At 43.1% G+C, this 19,566-nt stretch overlaps 1 protein-coding gene across 15 annotated transcripts in view; it reads left to right on the top strand.

The window, feature by feature from the left end:
• Positions 1 to 19,566, top strand: part of fat1a (FAT atypical cadherin 1a) — a 117,321-nt gene that overhangs the window by 62,291 nt on the left and 35,464 nt on the right. For 13 of the 15 annotated variants that reach the window (XR_001573322.3, XR_008563865.2, XR_008563866.2 and 10 more), the window contains exons 5-8: positions 2,686 to 3,015; positions 6,903 to 7,119; positions 7,500 to 7,568; positions 10,887 to 11,026. Coding sequence is in view for 9 of the 15 variants with exons in the window: in XM_015963864.3 (XP_015819350.1) it covers positions 2,686 to 3,015; positions 6,903 to 7,119; positions 7,500 to 7,568; positions 10,887 to 11,026 (756 nt within the window). In the remaining 6 variants the exon portion in view is untranslated. The remainder of the gene's footprint in view (positions 1 to 2,685; positions 3,016 to 6,902; positions 7,120 to 7,499; positions 7,569 to 10,886; positions 11,027 to 19,566) is intronic. The other 2 variants (XM_015963891.3, XM_015963882.3) reach the window with 1 other exon arrangement.

The raw sequence follows: 19,566 nt of genomic DNA, 5'->3' as shown, positions 1-19,566 counted from the left end.
TGCCTGATTTTTAACCTCATGCAGGCAGCAGGCTGTGTCTTTGTTCACATACCTGCTGCTGCACTGCATGTAATACTGGAGTGTTCCACTAGGGGCACAGTAGAAAACTAACCAGACAGTCTCAGATTTGAAGGGTACATGTGATTTTGCAACAACAAAATCACGATATGATTTTTTTTTTCATATGGCCCACCCCTAGTGCCAATAACAACACACCCTTGTGACTAAATTTATATAATATCAACCATATATCGGTTATGCCGTGCATTACTTAGCTCATCAATTCTCTATCTGAGAACGTCCCAAGAGCTATCTACAACAGAGGAAATATTAACCGTTGATAGAGAAATGACCTTGCTCCTAGCTATTTATGCAAACTTTTCGTACCTTATATTCTGTCTCGTGGATTAAGGTCGGCTGATCAGCATAGATTGAGTGTTCCTGGGGCAAGGCTACAGAGAAGAGGCTTTAGGTCTTTCTCGGTGTCTGCACATACTTTGTGGAATATGTTTACCATCTCCATTAGGCAAGCATAATCTGTTGAAGACTTATTTATACTCGACAGCTTTTAACATTCCTAGTTGACTTGGTAGTCCTGCTTTTTACCATTTCATATGTCTGATGTCTTTGAATGTATAGTTTTTTGTATTTTATTTTCAGTGTTGGGAGTAACGTGGTACAAAAGTAATTAATTACTGTAATGCACTGCTTTTTGCTGTAATGTGGTAATGTAAGGCATTACAGGGAAAGAAAATGGTAATATTTACTCGGTACAATGGTCAGTAACGCGGAAATTACAATGCATTTTTAAACCCAGAATCAAGATGTGGGTTTCTTAAAAATTCAAATAGCGGGAAGCCTGAAAAAAGATCCAGTATCTACATATATGACGTCTTTTATGGACTCAGCTTTGCGGGCATTCTATGAGCAGAGTGGACGCAGCGGTGATGGCTCAAATACTCCAGCTGTGTCCTGCGTGCAGCCGCTGTTATATTCACAAAATCGCTCCACCAAAACAAAGTAATTTGTTTGCGTTCGTTTGTATCAGCCCATATTCTCTGGTACTTCATGTACTTTTCAGCTGAGTTCATAATCTGTGCCCCGGTGATTTCAACTCATTGCTGCTGGAGCGCAGCGCATATGAAGCTTTTTATTTATTTATTTATTTTTTTTTGTGTGTGTGTTCGGTAGATCCCTTTGGCTGATTAGTTAGAATGTAGGAAATCTAGGAAACAGTTTTTTCTGGAAGACGGAGAAAACATGCAGCATGCGGGAAGGTTAGAGAGAGAAAGGGCCGGAAATTATTCAAATAAAATCAAGAAAAAAAAGAAAAAAGTAGTAGGTAGGTAGATTTATCCTCAATACACATTTTTACCAGTGGAAAGTATAAGCATTTAATATTTATACATGTGATAGAATCAGATCACCCCAGAAGTCAGTCCCACGTCCAGGGCCGTATCAAGGCATTTGGGGACCAAGGCAAATATAGGCTTGGAGCCCCCACCACCTCACTCCCTGCTCAGTTAATATAAGATGGCAGCGTGCTGAGAGTACAGATTGTTGTTGCTTTAATTTAATAAACAATCATTTTAAAGCTCTGTTATTATATCTGACTGTTTTTAACAGCAATCCTAGCTCAGACACCACATCACCTTCCACATACATGTCATGAGCTCACTGAGCGTCAGATTACCAGATTCATATTGAAGTTGTATTGGTGAAAGTAACTTAGAGTAATGCAAAAGTAGTGTAATGCCTTACCTTTTAAAATCAGTAATATTGTATTGTAATTAATTACTTTTAAATGAGGGTAACAAGTAATAAATAATGCATTACAGTTTTGAAGTAACTTGCCCAACACTGTTTATTATGTCCTTAATTGACTGCTTATATTTTGCTGTTTTGATAAGTCCATGTTCAGCACTTTGGGCATCATTGTTGCACTTTAAGTGCTATACACTATGCTATGTACTATATACAAATAAACTTGATTTACTTCACAATATGTGCGCTATCAGAGAAGCTCCTGACCTTTAGTTGACAGCCGTGAGTCAAACCGTTTGAGACAGGAAAGCTAATGCTAACAATCTGAATTTATGCATGAAGTTCAGCTAATTAGCTCTTAAGTGCTGCTCATTTACATTCAGTTTTTGTTGTGCAGGAGAAGGACCAAACTGCTGTCAGAACCTACCTTCTGTTTACGTACGCACAGGAATTATTAGCTGGTTCTGTATTTTTTAGCTTGAGTCACATGTTTGAAATTGTTTGACAGGCACTCTTTCCTTTTATAATATTTGGACTTTTATTATGACTTTCTTCTTTTCTTCAACAAAAGGATGGTTTGATGACAGGGTAAAAGACGTCCTGTTACCACTGTGCATTAATGAAAGAAGTTGTCTTACAGCAAATCTCAGTGAGAGTTCCTCCTAGTTATCTTTGTGAGAATGAAGTTGTTTGAAATAAAAGAAAACAAAGGGAGAGAATAAGCTTTACTTTGACTTTTTTTCTTCCTGGTTTTACATATTCTCTGGCTATTCTGACAGCATGATTTGTGACTGCTTCCAGAAAATAAAAGAACAAAAGAGGCTTTTAGAGTTATTGGATAGGATTCATAGTTCTCTTCGTCAGATAACATTTGTTGCCTTGTTGTCTTCCTGGTTTAAAGCCTTCGTTCTTTCCCCTCAGATCACCATTACAGACCAAGGCGTTCCTCCCAAGTCCACCACCGTCCGGGTCATCGTCCAGGTCCTCGACGAGAACGACCACAGGCCCTTGTTCCTGGAGAAGATCTACAAGATCCAGCTCCCTGAGCGTGAGAGGCCGGAGAAAGAGCGAGCCACAAAGAGAGACCCCGTGTATCGGGTCATTGCATCCGATCGCGACGTTGGGCCGAATGCTGAGATTTCTTACAGCATCGAGGAAGGAGACGAGCACGGAAATTTCTTTATCGAGCCAAAAACCGGCCTTGTGTCATCCAAGAAGTTTTCCTCTGCTGGGGAATACAACATTCTCTCTGTGAGTGTCTAATCACAACACTTCACACTGACCTGTCGCTCAGTGTGCAGGAACCTTTTACAGCACATCTGTTTGGTGTTTTACTGCTTTATCCTCCTTTCCCTCTCGAATTCCTTCAGCCGTCTTTGTCTCTGCCTTTTCAATTTTTAGAGTGTCTGTTTGACATTAATCAGTTCACACACAGAGAATCCCGTGTAGAGAAAAAGTACTTACAAAGCATTCACTTCAAGCTCTAGCGAATGTTTCCCCAACACAAGCCAACAGAACTATTTCTGAGTGGGTTTTGTTACCACGAGCCAGTGATGTGACATCACACATTTGGCTGTTGCCACAGTGTCCCAGTGATGCAGCAGTTGCTTTATTCAATTCAATTCAATTCAAAAATACTTTATTAATCCCAGAGGGAAATTGATTGCTGTAGTAGCTCAGAATAATAATAATAATCAAGTCATCAAAGAGTTGTTGTATATTACAATGGCTGTTGGCAGGAAGGATCTCCAGTAGCGGTCAGTGTTGCAGCCAAACTGAAGAAGCTTCTGACTGAAGACACTCTTCCGTTGTCGGACAGTCTTGTGAAGAGAATGCTCAGGGTTGTCCATCATTTTCTTGATTCTCTGGAGAATCCTTCTTTGTATTATCTCCTCCAGTGGTTCCACGGTCGTCCCCAGAACAGAACCAGCCTTTGTTATTAGGCTGTTTAGCCTTTTCAGGTCCCTGCTTCTGATGCTGCTACCCCAACAGACGATGGCTGAAGAGATTACACTCTCAACAACAGACTTGTAGAAGATCTGCAGCATCTTGCTACAGACATTGAAGGACCTAAGCGTCCTCAAAAGTGCAGTCTGCTGTGTCCCTTCTTGTAAACGGCTTTGCTGTTCTTTCTCCAGTCCAGTCTGTTGTCCAGGTGAACTCTAAGGTATTTGTATTCCTCAACCACCTTCACTTCTTCTCCCATGATGGAAACAGTGTTTGACTCCACCCTGTTTCTTCTGAAGTCTAAAATCATCTCCTTTGTTTTGTTCACGTTCAAGGTCAGATGATTGTTTCCACACCATGCCACAAAGCGCTCCACCTGCTCTCTGTACTCAGCTTCCTGTCCATCTCTGATACACCCGACAACTGCAGAGTCATCTGAGTATTTCTGTAGATGACAGGTCTCTGATATGTACTGGAAGTCTGAGGTGTACAGGGTGAAAAGGAATGGTGAGAGTACAGTCCCCTGTGGTGCTCCAATGTTACTGATCGCCTGGTTTGATGTGCAGTTCTTCAGTCTCACAAACTGTGGTCTGTTTGTCAGGTAGTCTTTAATCCAGGCGATAGTTGAGGCCCCCACCTGTGTCTTCTGGAGTTTCTGGCAAAGTACATCAGGCTGGATTGTGTTAAATGCACTGGAGAAATCAAAGAACATGACCCTCACAGTGCTGCCTGCTTTGTCCAGGTGACAGTGGGTTGGTTGAAGCAGCTGGATGATGGCATCTTCAACTCCAACTCCATGGCGATAAGCAAACTGCAGCTAGTCCTGATATGTTCTAGTTTGCTTATTCAGGTGGACCAACAGGAGTCTCTCCAGGACCTTCATGATGTGGGATGTCAGGGCAACCGGTCTGTAGTCGTCATTGACTGATGGGCGAGTTTTCTTTGGAACTGGAACAAGGCAGGATGTCTTCCACAGGACTGGAACCTTCTCCTGGGCCAGGCTGAGGTTGAAGAGGTGCTGCAGAATCCAAAGGAGCTGCTCTGCACAGGCCTTCAGTGCCCTGGGACAAACACCATCTGGACCTGCAGCCTTGTTCCTGTGCAGTCTCTCCAGCTGCCTCTTCACCTGACTTCTAGTGACAGATAGGTAGGAGGGGGAGGTAAATGGGGCAGCAGCATCTCCTGACTTGGTTGAAGACAGATTTATAGAACAAGAAGAGTCCATGACAGCATTAGAGGACAAAAGTGCTGGTGTGTGACAGGAAAATGTTGGATCAGAGGATGATGGAATGTCTGATTGGCTGGGGACAGGCGAGGAGGATGCTGGGTTTGTTCCTGAACTGAACCTATTGAAGAACTTGTTCAGTTCATTGGCTGTGTCCAGGCTGCCATCTGTGCAATCCTTCATCTGCCTGAAGCCTGTGATCTTCTTCATCCCTAACCAGACATCTCTGATATCGCTCCTCTGTAGTTTGTTCTCCAGCTTCTTCCTGTATGCCTCCTTGCTGCCTGTGATCTTGATCTTCAGTTGCTTCTGTATACTCCTCCATAATTCCCTGTCTCCCTCCTTGAAAGCTCTTTTTTTCTCATTTAGCAGATTCTTCAGTTCTCTGGTGATCCAGGGTTTGTTATTAGCATAGCATCTCACTGTTTTGGTGGGTATGATGTTTCTCACAAAGAAGTTTATATAGTCAGTGACACATCCAGTCATGGCATTGATGTCCTCTTCATATCCTTGGCAGAGAGTCATCCAATCTGTGGTCTCAAAACAACCCTGCAGGGCTTCTTCAGCGTCCTGTGAACATTTTCTCACAGTTCTTCTTGTCACAGGTTGCCTCTGAACAAGTGGTTTGTATTCTGAGCAGAGGAATCAATATTGTGATCTGATTGTCCCAGAGGAGGTCTGGTTTTGGACATGTATGCATTCTTTACATTTGCATAACACAAATCCAATGTCTTGTTTTCTCTGGTGGAGCAGCTGGCAATCTGTTGAAATGTTGGAAGTGTAGCAGAGAGCGAGGCATGATTAAAATCACCAGATATAGCCACAAATGCACCGGGGTGCTGGGTTTGTAGCTTAGCGACAATGGAACTGATGGCATCACATGCATTTTTAGCAATGGCTGAAGGTGGAATATAAACGGTTGCCAAGACAACACAGGTGAACTCTCTTGGCAAATAATATGGGCGACAACTTACTGCCAAGAGTTCAACATCTGGGCTGCAGAGACGGCATTTCACTGAAACATGACCTGGATGGCACCATCTGTTGTTGACAAGCACTGCCACTCCACCTCCTTTACTTTTCCCGCTCCTCTTCAGATCTCTGTCTGCTCGTACAGTCAGGAATCCTGGCAGAGAGACGCTGGAATCGGGGATAAGGTCCTGCAGCCACGTCTCAGTGAAACACATAACACTGCACTGCCAAAATTCTGGCTGAGTCCTTGAAAGGGTTTGGAGTTCCTCCATCTTGTTGGCCAGTGATCTCACATTGCCCATTATGATCGATGGAAGAGATGGTTTGAATTTCCTCTTTCTCTGTCTCCGTTTTGCTCCCGCTCTGCACCCACGCTTCTTGCGTTTTAGCTCATTTGGGATTTGTGGCTTCAGTTGAGGTATTATTTCAGCCTTTCCAATGTTAATCAGCTGCTCCCGATTGTAAACCAACTTGTTGCCATGGTTATGCATCATAACAAATGCTCAAAAAATGAAAAAATAGCAGTAAAAATCCTCCAAGCGTCAGCACCAGAAACAGAAAAGTAAAATGTCCAAAAAATACAGTTTTTCTTGAGAAACTAGAAGAAAAAATGTCCAAGAAAAGGCTAAACTTACATATAGCCAACAGAGCTAGTCCAACATGCAGCCACCCAGAGCAGCGCAGTTCTGGAAAATCTCAATGTTTACTGGGAAATCAGTGTGTTACTTGTGTGAAAATGCATGCTGCAGCCTCTCCCAGTCTTCTAGACTCTGCTTTTACTTCCCACAGGAAGCTAGTAGAATTGCTGATGCAGTTAATGTATTTTTGGCTGCAAGAAGCTTTTGCTCATCACAATTTGTGGTGCGGTTCCGAAAACAAGTTTAGTCACAAGTGCAGCGCCACAGAAATGTTAGAATGTTCTAAAACACACAAAACCATTTACTGTGTTTGACAACATTCTGTTACCTTGACTTTATTTCTCTTCCTCCCTAAGATCAAAGCTGTCGATAATGGCCGTCCACAGAGGTCCTCCACTTGTCGTCTGCACATCGAATGGATCCCTAAACCGAAGGTCCCAGCTGATGCGTCTCCTTTGCTTTTTGAGGAGTCCCCCTTCATGTTTTCCGTCATGGAAAGCGACCCTGTGGCACACATGGTGGGCGTCGTCGCCACAGAGTCCTCTGATGTCCCTGTGTGGTTCGAAATCACAGGTACGGCCTCTGTAACTTGCATACCTGTTGTGTTTCTGCACTTTGTGTGAAGTCTCTGTTGTAGTTAGAACAACTAAACAAAGTTTCCAGATTTTTGCATGTCATTAAACCACCATCCAATATTTCAATAAGTATTTAGGTCTTTTAGAGTTCATTAATAATTCTCTGTCTTAATGTGCTTTGTTTTAACTTACTACAGCCATAAGATTTAAACTGACTCCCTTTGAAAATGCTTGCCTCCTCTCCCTTCCTCCCAGCCTGTTTTCCTTTTAATCAATGTCCAACTGACACTTCTCTCCTTTTCTTCTCTTCGTCTTTGTGCTCTTTCATTGCTTTCTTCCTTGTCTGTGGACAATTCTGTTTGGTTGGATTTGTGCAAGGCGGGTCAGAGGATGCTGAGATGTTTTACATCCTTCAGATGGCTTGTGACCACAACTGTACAGCAGAAGGTAGCTGCTGGGATCTCTTAATAGGCTCTGCTGTATTAAGAGATTGTCTGTTCGTTGGTACTGCCTGTTGGTTTTGGTTGACTCGTGTTTGACGGGGTTGGTGTTGTGCCACATATTTCCCACCCTCCTGACACGTTTAACTCACTTTATTTTGTGTTCTTCATAGGGGTGTAACAATATCCAAATCTCACGATACGATATTCTCACGATATGAACTTCACTAAACGATATTTATTGCAATATTGTGGGGAGGCTTACAATAATAAAACCAACAAAATAAAATGCTTTGACCGGTCATTCGTAAATGTGTCATTAATTAATTACCATTATGACATTATAAACACCCTGAAAGCCATTGCTAATGTGCTAAATTCAAGTAACAACTCAATATGTATTTATTAAAGAAAAGGTAATCCAAGTACTGAATAAACAGCCAAAATAAAGACATTATAAAACTGCCCATTCAATAAATAAAAGTACACAGACACTACAAAACTGCCTAGTCATTAACTCATTTGCTGCCAGCGTTTCTCACCATTTTTACAGTTTTTTTAAGAGTCACAGAACCTTGAGCGCTAGGATGATGTCGACGCCAAAACTACCAAAACAAAGCAGAGACTCACCTCTTACATCAGGAAGAATCCGCGCGTTTCGAGCGTTATCCGTTCATTCATAATCCGTTGTTGAATTGTGATCGGCAGAAGCTTTTCTGGTTCGCGCCTCACTTTTTTTTACAGCAGCGGCCCAAAACGATCTCCTAAAACATGGATGTTCTGCATCCTGATCACGTGTGACGTACGTGGATGAAGATCGGCTTTAGAGCTGAGATGTTTGTTTTCACCGTGCGGGGGCTCGTTCCGACTCCCACACAGTAAAAACATGTAAATGACGACTTTAGTCGTCATTGGCAGTGAATGAGTTAATAGTTAATAAATAAAAGTACCCAGGCAATACCAAACGGGACAAGATTTGGAAGATAAGCCACAGTAAGCCTATAGTTCTATTCCAGTTTCATGTTTTTTTGTTGTGAACATCCCCAATGAACACGTCAGCATCTGAGAGGACGAAGGCAGATCTCTAAGCAGTTACAATGTCCCCTGCTGTTGAAAATGCCCTTTCATTAGGTATGGAGGTAGCTTGTATACACAAGCCCTTTTTACAAGGCAAATCGGCAGAATATTACCGCAGCAGTGTGTCTTATAAACGCGCTTTGACGGCATGGCGTTGTGCGAATTTTGCAGTATTCGTGCTGCCTCACTCTTGGTAGTAATATTGCAGTAATTGTCTGTCTTATAAACGGCCATTGCACCTTGGCGCAACAGAGGGAGGTGTCATGATGACGTACGTTAATGCTGAGCTTCGGCCGACAACTATAGTGAAAATGAAAGTAACCACTAGGGATGGGTACCGAATTCGGTACTTTTTAAGGTACCGACCGAATTCCATAGAACCGACCGAGCACCGATTCACGTCATTTCAAACGGTGCCTCGTTTCGGTACCCATCCTTCATAACGAGAACTTGCCAAGACAGCTGCGCATGCGCAAGAGCGTTTTGTCGTCGCTTGCTGTGAACCAGTTGTAAACAGAGCAGCATGGTAGAGAGAACGCACGCTAAAGCTTGGGTCCACTTCACTAAATGTGATGGGTAACTGGATGATGAAACCAGCGACAACTATCTAAGTGAGACATCCTCATCTTAATCTGCTCCGGTAGGTAAATGTAATTAGCTTAATATGTTAGCTTCCGTTTCGCTAATGGTGCGTTCGCTTTCTCCTCGGAACTCCGATTTTCCGACTAGAACAACATGAACGCGCTCTAAAGTTTGGCTTCACTTTACTAAATGTGACGGGTGAAGACGAAACCAGTGACGATCTAAGTGTGAGGTATCGTTTTAATCTGCTCCAGCAGCTAAATAAACTGTTTAAGATATCGTTAGCTTGATACGTTAGCTTCCATTGCTACTATTGTCATCAGCTAACGGTGCGTTCGCATTCTCCTCGGAAATTCTAACTTCCCAGTAGGAAAAATCTAATGAAAAAAGATGGCAAAAGGAATGAAGATACACAGTAAATTTAGTTCACAGTAAAGATTTTTGCTTCAGTTTAATTATCACCTTATAAAACTACAAGGGCTATGTTAAAATACAAACAGTTGTATGTTATTTATCGTGATATTTATCAAGTATTGTTATATATTGAGAAAAAGATATATTTAATTATAAAAGAGAATTAAAATAATAAACACTCAAAAGTATCGAAAATTGGTACCGTTAAGTACCGGTATCGATTCGTAGGTACCGGTAATTAGTACCGGATCGATTCAAATGTCAAAGGTACCCATCCCTAGTAACCACAGGCCTTAAGTTTTGCTGTTTGAACAAAATCTGCTGAAACAGCAAACTGGAGTGCTGCAGCTCTTCATGAACCTTTCTCTGTTAGAGCTGGAGCTCAGGTCACCAGAGACTGCACGGGGACTAATGGGGACAGACACCTTTAGCTACAGCTTGTTAAAAAAACTTAATGAGCATAAAAAGCAAGTTATGCTCAAGAGAAACAAAAGTCCGTGGCAGTGCAGGGACTGCCCCCATACCTCCTTTATGCTGCCATCGCCTAATCTTTTGTGATGAGGACATGATTGCGCCACATTACCTCCATTATCTGACCGCTCATAAACGACCTAAGGCTCCCTGATGCCGCCACGCCGTTGCAGCTAATTGATGACATTGTTTTGTAAAAATGGCTAAAGATACATCTTGGCTAACAGTGACAGCAGTGGGTATGGTTCTGCACCACTCCTCCACCACTTCAAAGGACAAGCAGATAGTGAGATAGGGATCCCTTTATGATACAAGTCCTACTCTGATACACTGGCCAATGACGCAGAAGCAAAGTTAACCTTGCTATGCTCTGGTGGAATGGACTTTGAAGTGTAATTTTTACCTCTAGACATACTGTTCAATATCGTGACAAGACCACAACGATATTGTGGCCATTTTACTAAGATGATTTTACGTTATTGCCAATATTGTTACACCCCTAGTTCAGTCTTTCTTTGCAGAAGAGAATCGTGTAAATTGTGTTTTCTGGATCAAATGCTCCAAATATCTATTCAAGTGACAAAGATTATGTAGAAAAGTAAATATGCCTGTCTTTATTATTATTATTGACACCACAGAGCAAACAATTGATGTTTTCTTGTCTACCTTTGTGCCCCCATCTCATGTTTGCGTGACCTTGTGACATGGACACAACCGTGCCATGGTCCGTCTCTAACATTCTGTCTTTTTTGGTTGTTTGCATGGGAAAAAAAAATCACAGGTGGCAATTACGACAGCCGCTTTGACGTTGGGAAGGCCAGTGGAACCTTGATTGTCGCTCGGCCCCTGGACACAGAGCAGAAATCAAATTACAACCTGACAGTGGAAGCCACAGATGGGACACGAACTGTCAGCACTCAGGTAATTGAAACACTAATGAAACGGTTGGAGGCTGATGAGGCAGTTGTCATGGTTTTCTTTTTTTCCCTCATGCAAGAAAAGGCAGGACTTGCTGAAGTCTAATTATGCTTTCGTGTCTTTTAGGAAGAAAATAAGTAGCTTAGAGTTATGTTTCTGAAGTCAAGCTGTTTAAGACTACATTTTATTAGTCTAATCTTTGGTTTATCAAGACAAATTCATTCTAGAAACATAAACATTTATTATCAAAGAAAAAGTTTTAGGAAACACAGTTTACTGTAGTGCTTTGTAAGGATTTCAGAGCCCAGCACCTGTCCCTCAGTAGCACACACCATGCCGGCAAATCGGCTTAATACTGCTGCCACCATGTGTCATATGGACGTGCCGTAGTGGCATGGCATTGCGGGAATTTTGCGGCATTCATGCTTGGTAGTTATATTGCCACAACACAGGACTTGTGAATGCATTTTACGCCTTGGCGCAACAGAGGGAGGTTTCATGATCATGTGGGGAGTTACTGCAGAGCTCCAGCCGGCAACTATATTGAAAATGAAAGTAAACGCGGGCAGTAAGTTTTGCTTTGGTAATCAGATACAGCTGAGATGATGAACTAGAGCGACACAGAGCTTCAGCAGCTTCTCTTCCTTAGGACTGGAGGTCAGATCACCAGAGACCGTGGAGGACAGACACCTTTTGGAGCGGCTTGTCAAAAACACGTGCGGCGTTGCTTTAAATTGGCGACATTGTGTTCTGCACGAGGCTAGTGAGTCTTTGATTCTGATAGGGTTAGGTGATAGTGCAATCTCACTAAAGGCGCCCCCCCCCAACCACTTAGCCTCTGTGGTATTTCTGCATAGCTTAAATAACTAAATGTGGAGCTGTGTTTTGTCCCAGCTGATAGCAAAGCTGACAATAAAAGCTCCTTAAGTATGCAAGCTGCCTTTGGATTTTGTCCTGATGGTCATGCCTTGTCCGTGAGATTTTTGATATTTACACATCGGAGTTTGGGTCGTACAGGACTGTGACATTCAGAGTGGTTTGTCCTTTAAGGCAGAGCTTCAGAGAACTGGAGCTGGAAAATAATCTATTTGTTGTCACTCTGTATGAATGAAGTCTTTCATCATCAGGCTGTTGTGCTCCACTGAGCCTTGGTGGACGCGATGCCTTCACTGGCATTTTGGAGCTCATCCACCAAAACAGTTTGGTGTCAAACCTTAAAACCCGCTGCAGAGTTTTCCTTCTGTTAGGCAGTCTCTCAAAAGCATTGGCAAGAAAACACTCTTTAAGAGCCTCTCAACAATACACATGAAGTGACATTTTAACTCAGATTATTCTCTCTTAAAGGTCGGGGCGGATGCAGCCCTAGGTCCAGTTCCATTGAAGCTCTTGTGATTTTAAAGGGGACCGTGCTCTCCATAGGCGCAGGCCACCCGGTGCATGCTCAGTTGGGGGGATATAAACAAAGTGAAAACTTCGTGTAATTTGAACACAGAACTTGTTACACATTTGCATTTGGCTGAATCTCGTTTCCACTGGTATCTTCAACTTAGGAAGAGGTTAAAGTATTCCTCTAAAAAACCTTTTTGTGGAGAGTGCGGGCGTGTAGATCCTCTGAGAGTTAATACACATATGTTGACAGTTTCTTCTGTGCATCTGAAGCTGAAACGCCTTTCCTTCTGTCCTGGGGCTTGAATCTAATATGAGGATGCCAACTGTGTATTATGTTATATTTTCAGTGTATTATGTTGAGACTTGTGGTCTGAGTGTTTCACTGAAGTACATTTATTGGATCCTTGTGGACATAAGAAGACGTTTTGTCTTCCGACCACGATACAAGGTTAGAGATCATTAGAAGTCCTGAGTGGTGAGACAAAGCGTTTACTGTAGTAGTGCACCGATATGAACTTTTTGGGCCGATAGTGATATCAACATCACGGTTATGGCCGATAACTGATATTTGCCGATACCAATATACTGACATTAATGCTTCAAAAATCAACAATTTTGTATAGAATGAACATTATTAAAGCTGAATTTATGTTATTATGTACACACAACACAGATGGTGATTACATTCACTGTCACATGACTAAACACATACACGCCACTCCACTCACCCTCAGAAACAGATGGAAACAAGATGGAAAAAATATCGGTTGTTAATATCGGCCCAGTTTATACCGATATGTTCAAAAAATGACTAACATCGGCCAATACCGATATTGATGCTGATATATTGTGCATCCCTACTTTACTGTGTCTACAGTTATGATTATCCAACCCTAACCCTTGGTTGGGATATACCAAAGAAATCCCAAGAACCCAAGCTTTCTAGTATTCAGTGATGAGTGTTACAAAAAAGATGCTGATTTGACATGGAAGTATCAAATGCCCAATCTGTGAGACCAATTCATAGGCGTGCAAAAAATATCGCTAGTGAATAAATGATCGGTGAATGGCTCTGACTGTCACTGATGGTCGATACATACACCCATCCATTCTATGTAATCCTATCTAACTTTGTGTCTTTACTAAATGAGGAACATCCTAAAACATCAAAATTATATTAAAGTGCTTGTTTTAACACAAGATTTATTTGTGAGTTTTTTTTTTGATAACTTAACCTTATCCACTATATTTTACGTTAATAAACCGTGAAACAAATTTTCTGCAAAAATTGTCCTATTCGGAAAATATTAATAAAAAATGAACTGGTTTGATCAGTTTTCCAATGGAAGATGGTAACTTGTGCCATATAAATTAGCAAAATAACACTGGTTTATATGAATAAGTCAACGACAGCAATAAAACGTCCATTTGCTCAACAACATGAAGAAACAGCAGCTTTTTCCTTACTGCCATGTGATTTCAGAGAATATATCAGATTTGTTGGGAGGTGTGTGCGTGCGTGTGTGTGTGTGTGTACTTGTCTTTATAGGTTTAAGTGGACAATTTTTAACTTTAACCTGCACTGTGCGGACATTTTTAAATTGTGGGGACATTTTGCTGGTCCACACAATGCTAAGCCCCCAAAAACTTGGTCTTAGAGGTTCGTTGTGAATTCACTTTTAGTTTAGGTTAGGGTAGGTTAGGGTTAGGCATAATACAGTCACAAAATGAATGGGAGTCAATGGGTGGCCCTCACTATGATAGAAAGAAAGATGCGTGTGTGTGTGTGTGCGTGTGTGTGTGTGTGTGTGTGTGTGTGTGTGTGTGTGTGTGTGTGTGTGTGTGTGTGTGTGTGTGTGTGTGTGTGTGTGTGTGTGTGTGTGATAACAGACACCCAGATGATTACTGTAGCTCAGCTGTTTTCTGTTGAGGGAGAGGGTTTACTCATTTTGTATGCTCTATAAACTTTTCTTTGTAAAATTGGCTGCTTGAGATGTGTTGATTGAAAGATGCGCACAGAAGCTTTGACAACTGGAAACAGCTGGTTGACTCATAATATAAAAGAGATGAAAACACTGGCGAACATCTGCTTTTTGTTATTACCTATACATATCGGACAGCGTTATCACCAGGCAGCTGACTTTAAGGGTGTTGTCGTAGATTAAGCATGTAAAGGGCTCATCTGTTGTTTGTTCATGAGAACTAATTAGAATTTTCTCACTCCAAATGTAATTCACTTTGAAAGAACTTTTCTCCAACGGAGATGTCCATTGTCGCCCACCCAGAGCACCTCATGAACGCTGAAGACGTATCTGTTCCTCAGATCAAAGTCATGTGGTGCCTGTGTTACCAGACGTACTGGCCTAGTTTTTCCTCTCTTAGGAATGTTTCCTTTCTTTTTTGTGTGCTTCAGTCCTCTCTGTGTTTCCTTGTGGTTTTCTTTTGCTAAACTTTATTTTATAATATTTCAGACCCTTCCGCATAGACAGGCCAGATGTCCAGGGCCGATGATTTCTCTGTTTGTGTAGTTTAAAGTGCAAACAGAAGGGCTGAACCTCTCTGGGTCGTGGACAGTGGTACATCTGCTTTGGGAACATTGTTGATCGCTGCTCCATGCCAGCAGCCTCCCCTTGCCTGGAACCTGCCACCTGGCAGCGGGGTGTGTGTTTGTGGGAGGGGGGGCACAGGAGGCCAACAAACACAATGAGTGCTCCCTCATGTCCTGTTCTGAATATCGCACAAAGAGGTTTCACCTTTCAAAGAGTCATTTGTACGTTTTTTTTATTTGTGTTAATCTGTGTAAATTCAAATTACAGTTGCAAACTGAGCTGAAGATGTGAGATTATATCAAGCCCACAACTCCCGAGGCTTCCGTCTGTATATCAGATCCTGGCCTGTGGGAGATGGAATGGAAACAGTTGGCCTGGTTTTGTGTGCTTCTTCCTACTTGACCACCGTAGCTCTGTGGAGGCGTCTGTCTCTCAAGGATCAGCTGATGAAGACGAGGGGTGCCGCATTCCAGCTCGGGCACCGCGTAGCCAGAAGCCGAGCCAACAAGGCAGCTTCGGCACTCGGCCCGGCCGCCCCCCTCCTCGTCTCCAGCTATATGACATCCTCCCTTGGCTCTGCAGAAAGTACCTCAAGCTGTTCTGCTCACAATCTGTTCCTGGTGTCCTGTTTCTTATGTTATCTTCGTCCCCTGTACAAAGCCTTGTCTCACTTAAGGCTTCACTTTAATCCACCATAATTACACGTTTTGCTGCTTTCAAAGGTGATTGCTGTATTTTACACTCATTCAGATCTCTTTGTTTCTGTATTCCTTTCATTCTAAATTCAAACGTGTGTGTTTTCATAGCTCTGACCGTTTCATTGAGTTTTGGTGAGTTTCTTCTCTCACTTGCCTTTCTTACTCTCCTCTCACTCTGATAGCATTTTTTTAAATTTTCAGTATTTCCATCTGTCACGTCTGTTTCTCAGTCCTGTCTTGTTCCAAAGCGTTCCCTCTGGAAGCCGTGCACAAAGACAACAGAGTTTCTTTTCTCCACACCAGTGTTTTTCTGCTGCAGTCACGCTGCTTTGTAATGTTTGGAGACAAAGTTCCTTTGAAGCGATGTACAGTCTTTTTTGCAAAGGGAATGGCAAGTTTGTGTGTGTGTGTGTGTGTATTTGTGAGGGGTAAATAGCCTTTTGTGGGCCTTATAGAAAGGCACTGGAATAGTATGCAGCGAAGAGATGTAGACGCTGCAGACCTGATTCCGTTCCTTTTGGCTTTTTTACAGCACTATCAGTTCTTTCCACCTTTCTCTCTTTTCATAAAACGTGTTATCTGAAGCTGGCCACATTGAGAACCATTGCACAGACTCATTGTGTGGATGCAGACGAGAAGGTGCACAATTTATGAGCTTGTCTCGGTGTGCGTGCGCATAAAAGGTGGATTTAAAGACATTAGGGATCAGGTGCTGTCTGATCCCTGGCTTCACATCAGAAGACGCAACGGAACGAGACGAGATTGTCACTCTGACGCTGGAAATAGTTTACCTTATTCAGCTTTAATGGCGCTTTACGAAAATGTACTTGTTCTACTTTTTACACTTCCTGATTAGCAGAGCGATATGGGTTGCTGGTGACAGGAGAGTTGTGGCAAACAGCCAGAAAACAACTCCGACCGACAGCGCACGTCCCAGTGCTCCCCCTGCAAGATGACATCTGTGGGCTTCAGCGGCCTTGCCAGCATCTCAGCACACAGCAGATTGTAAATGTTATCAGTCCTGTCAGGTTGGGTCCATATTTGTCTCAGATTCAATTCAATTCAATTCAAAAATACTTTATTAATCCCAGAGGGAAATTGATTGCTGTAGTAGCTCATAATAATAATAATAATCAAGTCATCAAAGAGTTGTTGTATATTACAATGGCTGTTGGCAGGAAGGATCTCCAGTAGCGGTCAGTGTTGCAGCCAAACTGAAGAAGCCTCTGACTGAAGACACTCTTCCGTTGTCGGACAGTCTTGTGAAGAGAATGCTCAGGGTTGTCCATCATTTTCTTGATTCTCTGGAGAATCCTTCTTTGCATTATCTCCTCCAGTGGTTTCACGGTCGTCCCCAGAACAGAACCAGCCTAAATTATTAGGCTGTTGAGCCTTTTCAGGTCCCTGCTTCTGATGCTGCTACCCCAACAGACGATGGCTGAAGAGATTACACTCTCAACAACAGACTTGTAGAAGATCTGCAGCATCTTGCTACAGACATTGAAGGACCTAAGCGTCCTCAAAAGTGCAGTCTGCTGTGCCCCTTCTTGTAAACGGCTTCGCTGTTCTTTCTCCAGTCCAGTCTGTTGTCCAGGTGAACTCTAAGGTATTTGTATTCCTCAACCACCTCCACTTCTTCTCCCATGATGGATACAGTGTTTGACTCCACCCTGTTTCTTCTGAAGTCTAAAATCATCTCCTTTGTTTTGTTCACGTTCAAGGTCAGATGATTGTTTCCACACCATGCCACAAAGCACTCCACCAGCTCTCTGTACTCAGCTTCCTGTCCATCTCTGATACACCCGACGACTGCAGAGTCATCTGAGTATTTCTGTAGATTACAGGTCTCTGATATGTACTGGAAGTCTGAGGTGTACAGGGTGAAAAGGAATGGTGAGAGTACAGTCCCCTGTGGTACTCCAATGTTACTGATCGCCTGGTTTGATGTGCAGTTCTTCAGTCTCACAAACTGTGGTCTGTTTGTCAGGTAGTCTTTAATCCAGGCGATAGTTGAGGCCCCCACCTGTGTCTTCTGGAGTTTCTGGCAAAGTACATCAGGCTGGATTGTGTTAAATGCACTGGAGAAATCAAAGAACATGACCCTCACAGTGCTGCCTGCTTTGTCCAGATGACAGTGGGTTGGTTGAAGCAGTTGGATGATGGCATCTTCAACTCCAACTCCATGGCGATAAGCAAACTGCAGCGGGCCCTGATATGTTCTAGTTTGCTTATTCAGGTGGACCAACAGGAGTCTCTCCAGGACCTTCATGATGTGGGATGTCAGGGCAACCGGTCTGTAGTCGTCATTGACTGATGGGCGAGTTTTCTTTGGAACTGGAACAAGACAGGATGTCTTCCACAGGACTGGAACTTTCTCCTGGGCCAGGCTGAGGTTGAAGAGGTGCTGCAGAATCCAAAGGAGCTGCTCTGCACAGGCCTTCAGTACCCTGGGGCTGACACCATCTGGACCTGCAGCCATGTTCCTGTTCAGTCTCTCCAGCTGTCTCTTCTAGAGACTTCTAGAGACAGATAGGTAGGAGGGGGAGGTAAATGGGGAAGCAGCATCTCCTGACCTGGTTGAAGACAGATTTATAGAACAAGAAGAGTCCATGACTGCGTTAGAGGACAAAAGAGCTGGCGTGTGACAGGAAAATGTTGGATCGGGGGATGATGGAATGTCTGACTGGCTGGGGACAGGCGAGGAGGATGCTGGGCTTGTTCCTGAACTGAACCTATTGAAGAACTTGTTCAGTTCATTGGCGTCCTTCCTCTGCTTGAATCCTGTGATCTTCTTCATCCCTGACCAGACATCTCTGATATTGCTCCTCTGTAGTTTGTTCTCCAGCTTCTTCCTGTATTCGTCCTTGCTGTCTCTGATCTTGATCTTCAGTTGCTTCTGTATACTCCTCAATAATTCCCTGTCTCCCTCCTTGAAGGCTCTTTTTTTCTCATTTAGCAGATTCTTCAGTTCTCTGGTGATCCAGGGTTTGTTATTAGCAAAGCATCTCACTGTTCTGGTGGGTATGATGTTGTCCACACAGAAGTTTATATAGTCAGTGACACATCCAGGCATGGCATTGATGTCCTCTTCATATCCTTGGAAGAGAGTCATCCAATCTGTGGTCTCAAAACAACCCTGCAGTGCTTCTTCAGCGTCCTGTGACCATTTTCTCACAGTTCTTCTTGTCACAGGTTGCCTCTGAACAAGTGGTTTGTATTCTGAGCAGAGGAATCAAGATTGTGATCTGATTGTCCCAGAGGAGGTCTTGTTTTGGACATGTATGCATTCTTTACATTTGCATAACACAAATCCAATGTCTTGTTTTCTCTGGTGGAGCAGCTGGCAAACTGTTGAAATGTTGGAAATGTAGCAGAGAACGAGGCATGATTAAAATCACCAGATATAGCCACAATGCACCGGGGTGCTGGGTTTGTAGTTTAGCGCCAACTGAACTGATGGCATCACATGCATTTTCAGCAATGGCTGAAGGTGGAATATAAACGGTTGCCAAGACAACACAGGTGAACTCTCTTGGCAAATAATATGGGCGACAACTTACTGCCAGGAGTTCAACATCTGGGCTGCAGAGACGATATTTCACTGAAACATGACCTGGATGGCACCATCTGTTGTTGACAAGCACTGCCACTCCACCTCCTTTACTTTTCCCGCTCCTCTTCAGATCTCTGTCTGCTCGTACAGTCAGGAATCCTGGCAGAGAGACGCTGGAATCGGGGATAAGGTCCTGCAGCCACGTCTCAGTGAAACACATAACACTACACTGCCAAAATTCTGGCTGAGTCCTTGAAAGGGCTTGGAGTTCCTCCATCTTGTTGGCCAGTGATCTCACATTGCCCATTATGATCGATGGAAGAGATGGTTTGAATTTCCTCTTTCTCCGTCTCC

The sequence above is a fragment of the Nothobranchius furzeri genome, chromosome 4, assembly GCF_043380555.1.
Source record: "Nothobranchius furzeri strain GRZ-AD chromosome 4, NfurGRZ-RIMD1, whole genome shotgun sequence".
Classification (NCBI taxonomy): Eukaryota; Metazoa; Chordata; class Actinopteri; order Cyprinodontiformes; family Nothobranchiidae; genus Nothobranchius; species Nothobranchius furzeri.
This window is presented reverse-complemented; position numbering and strand designations above follow the sequence as displayed.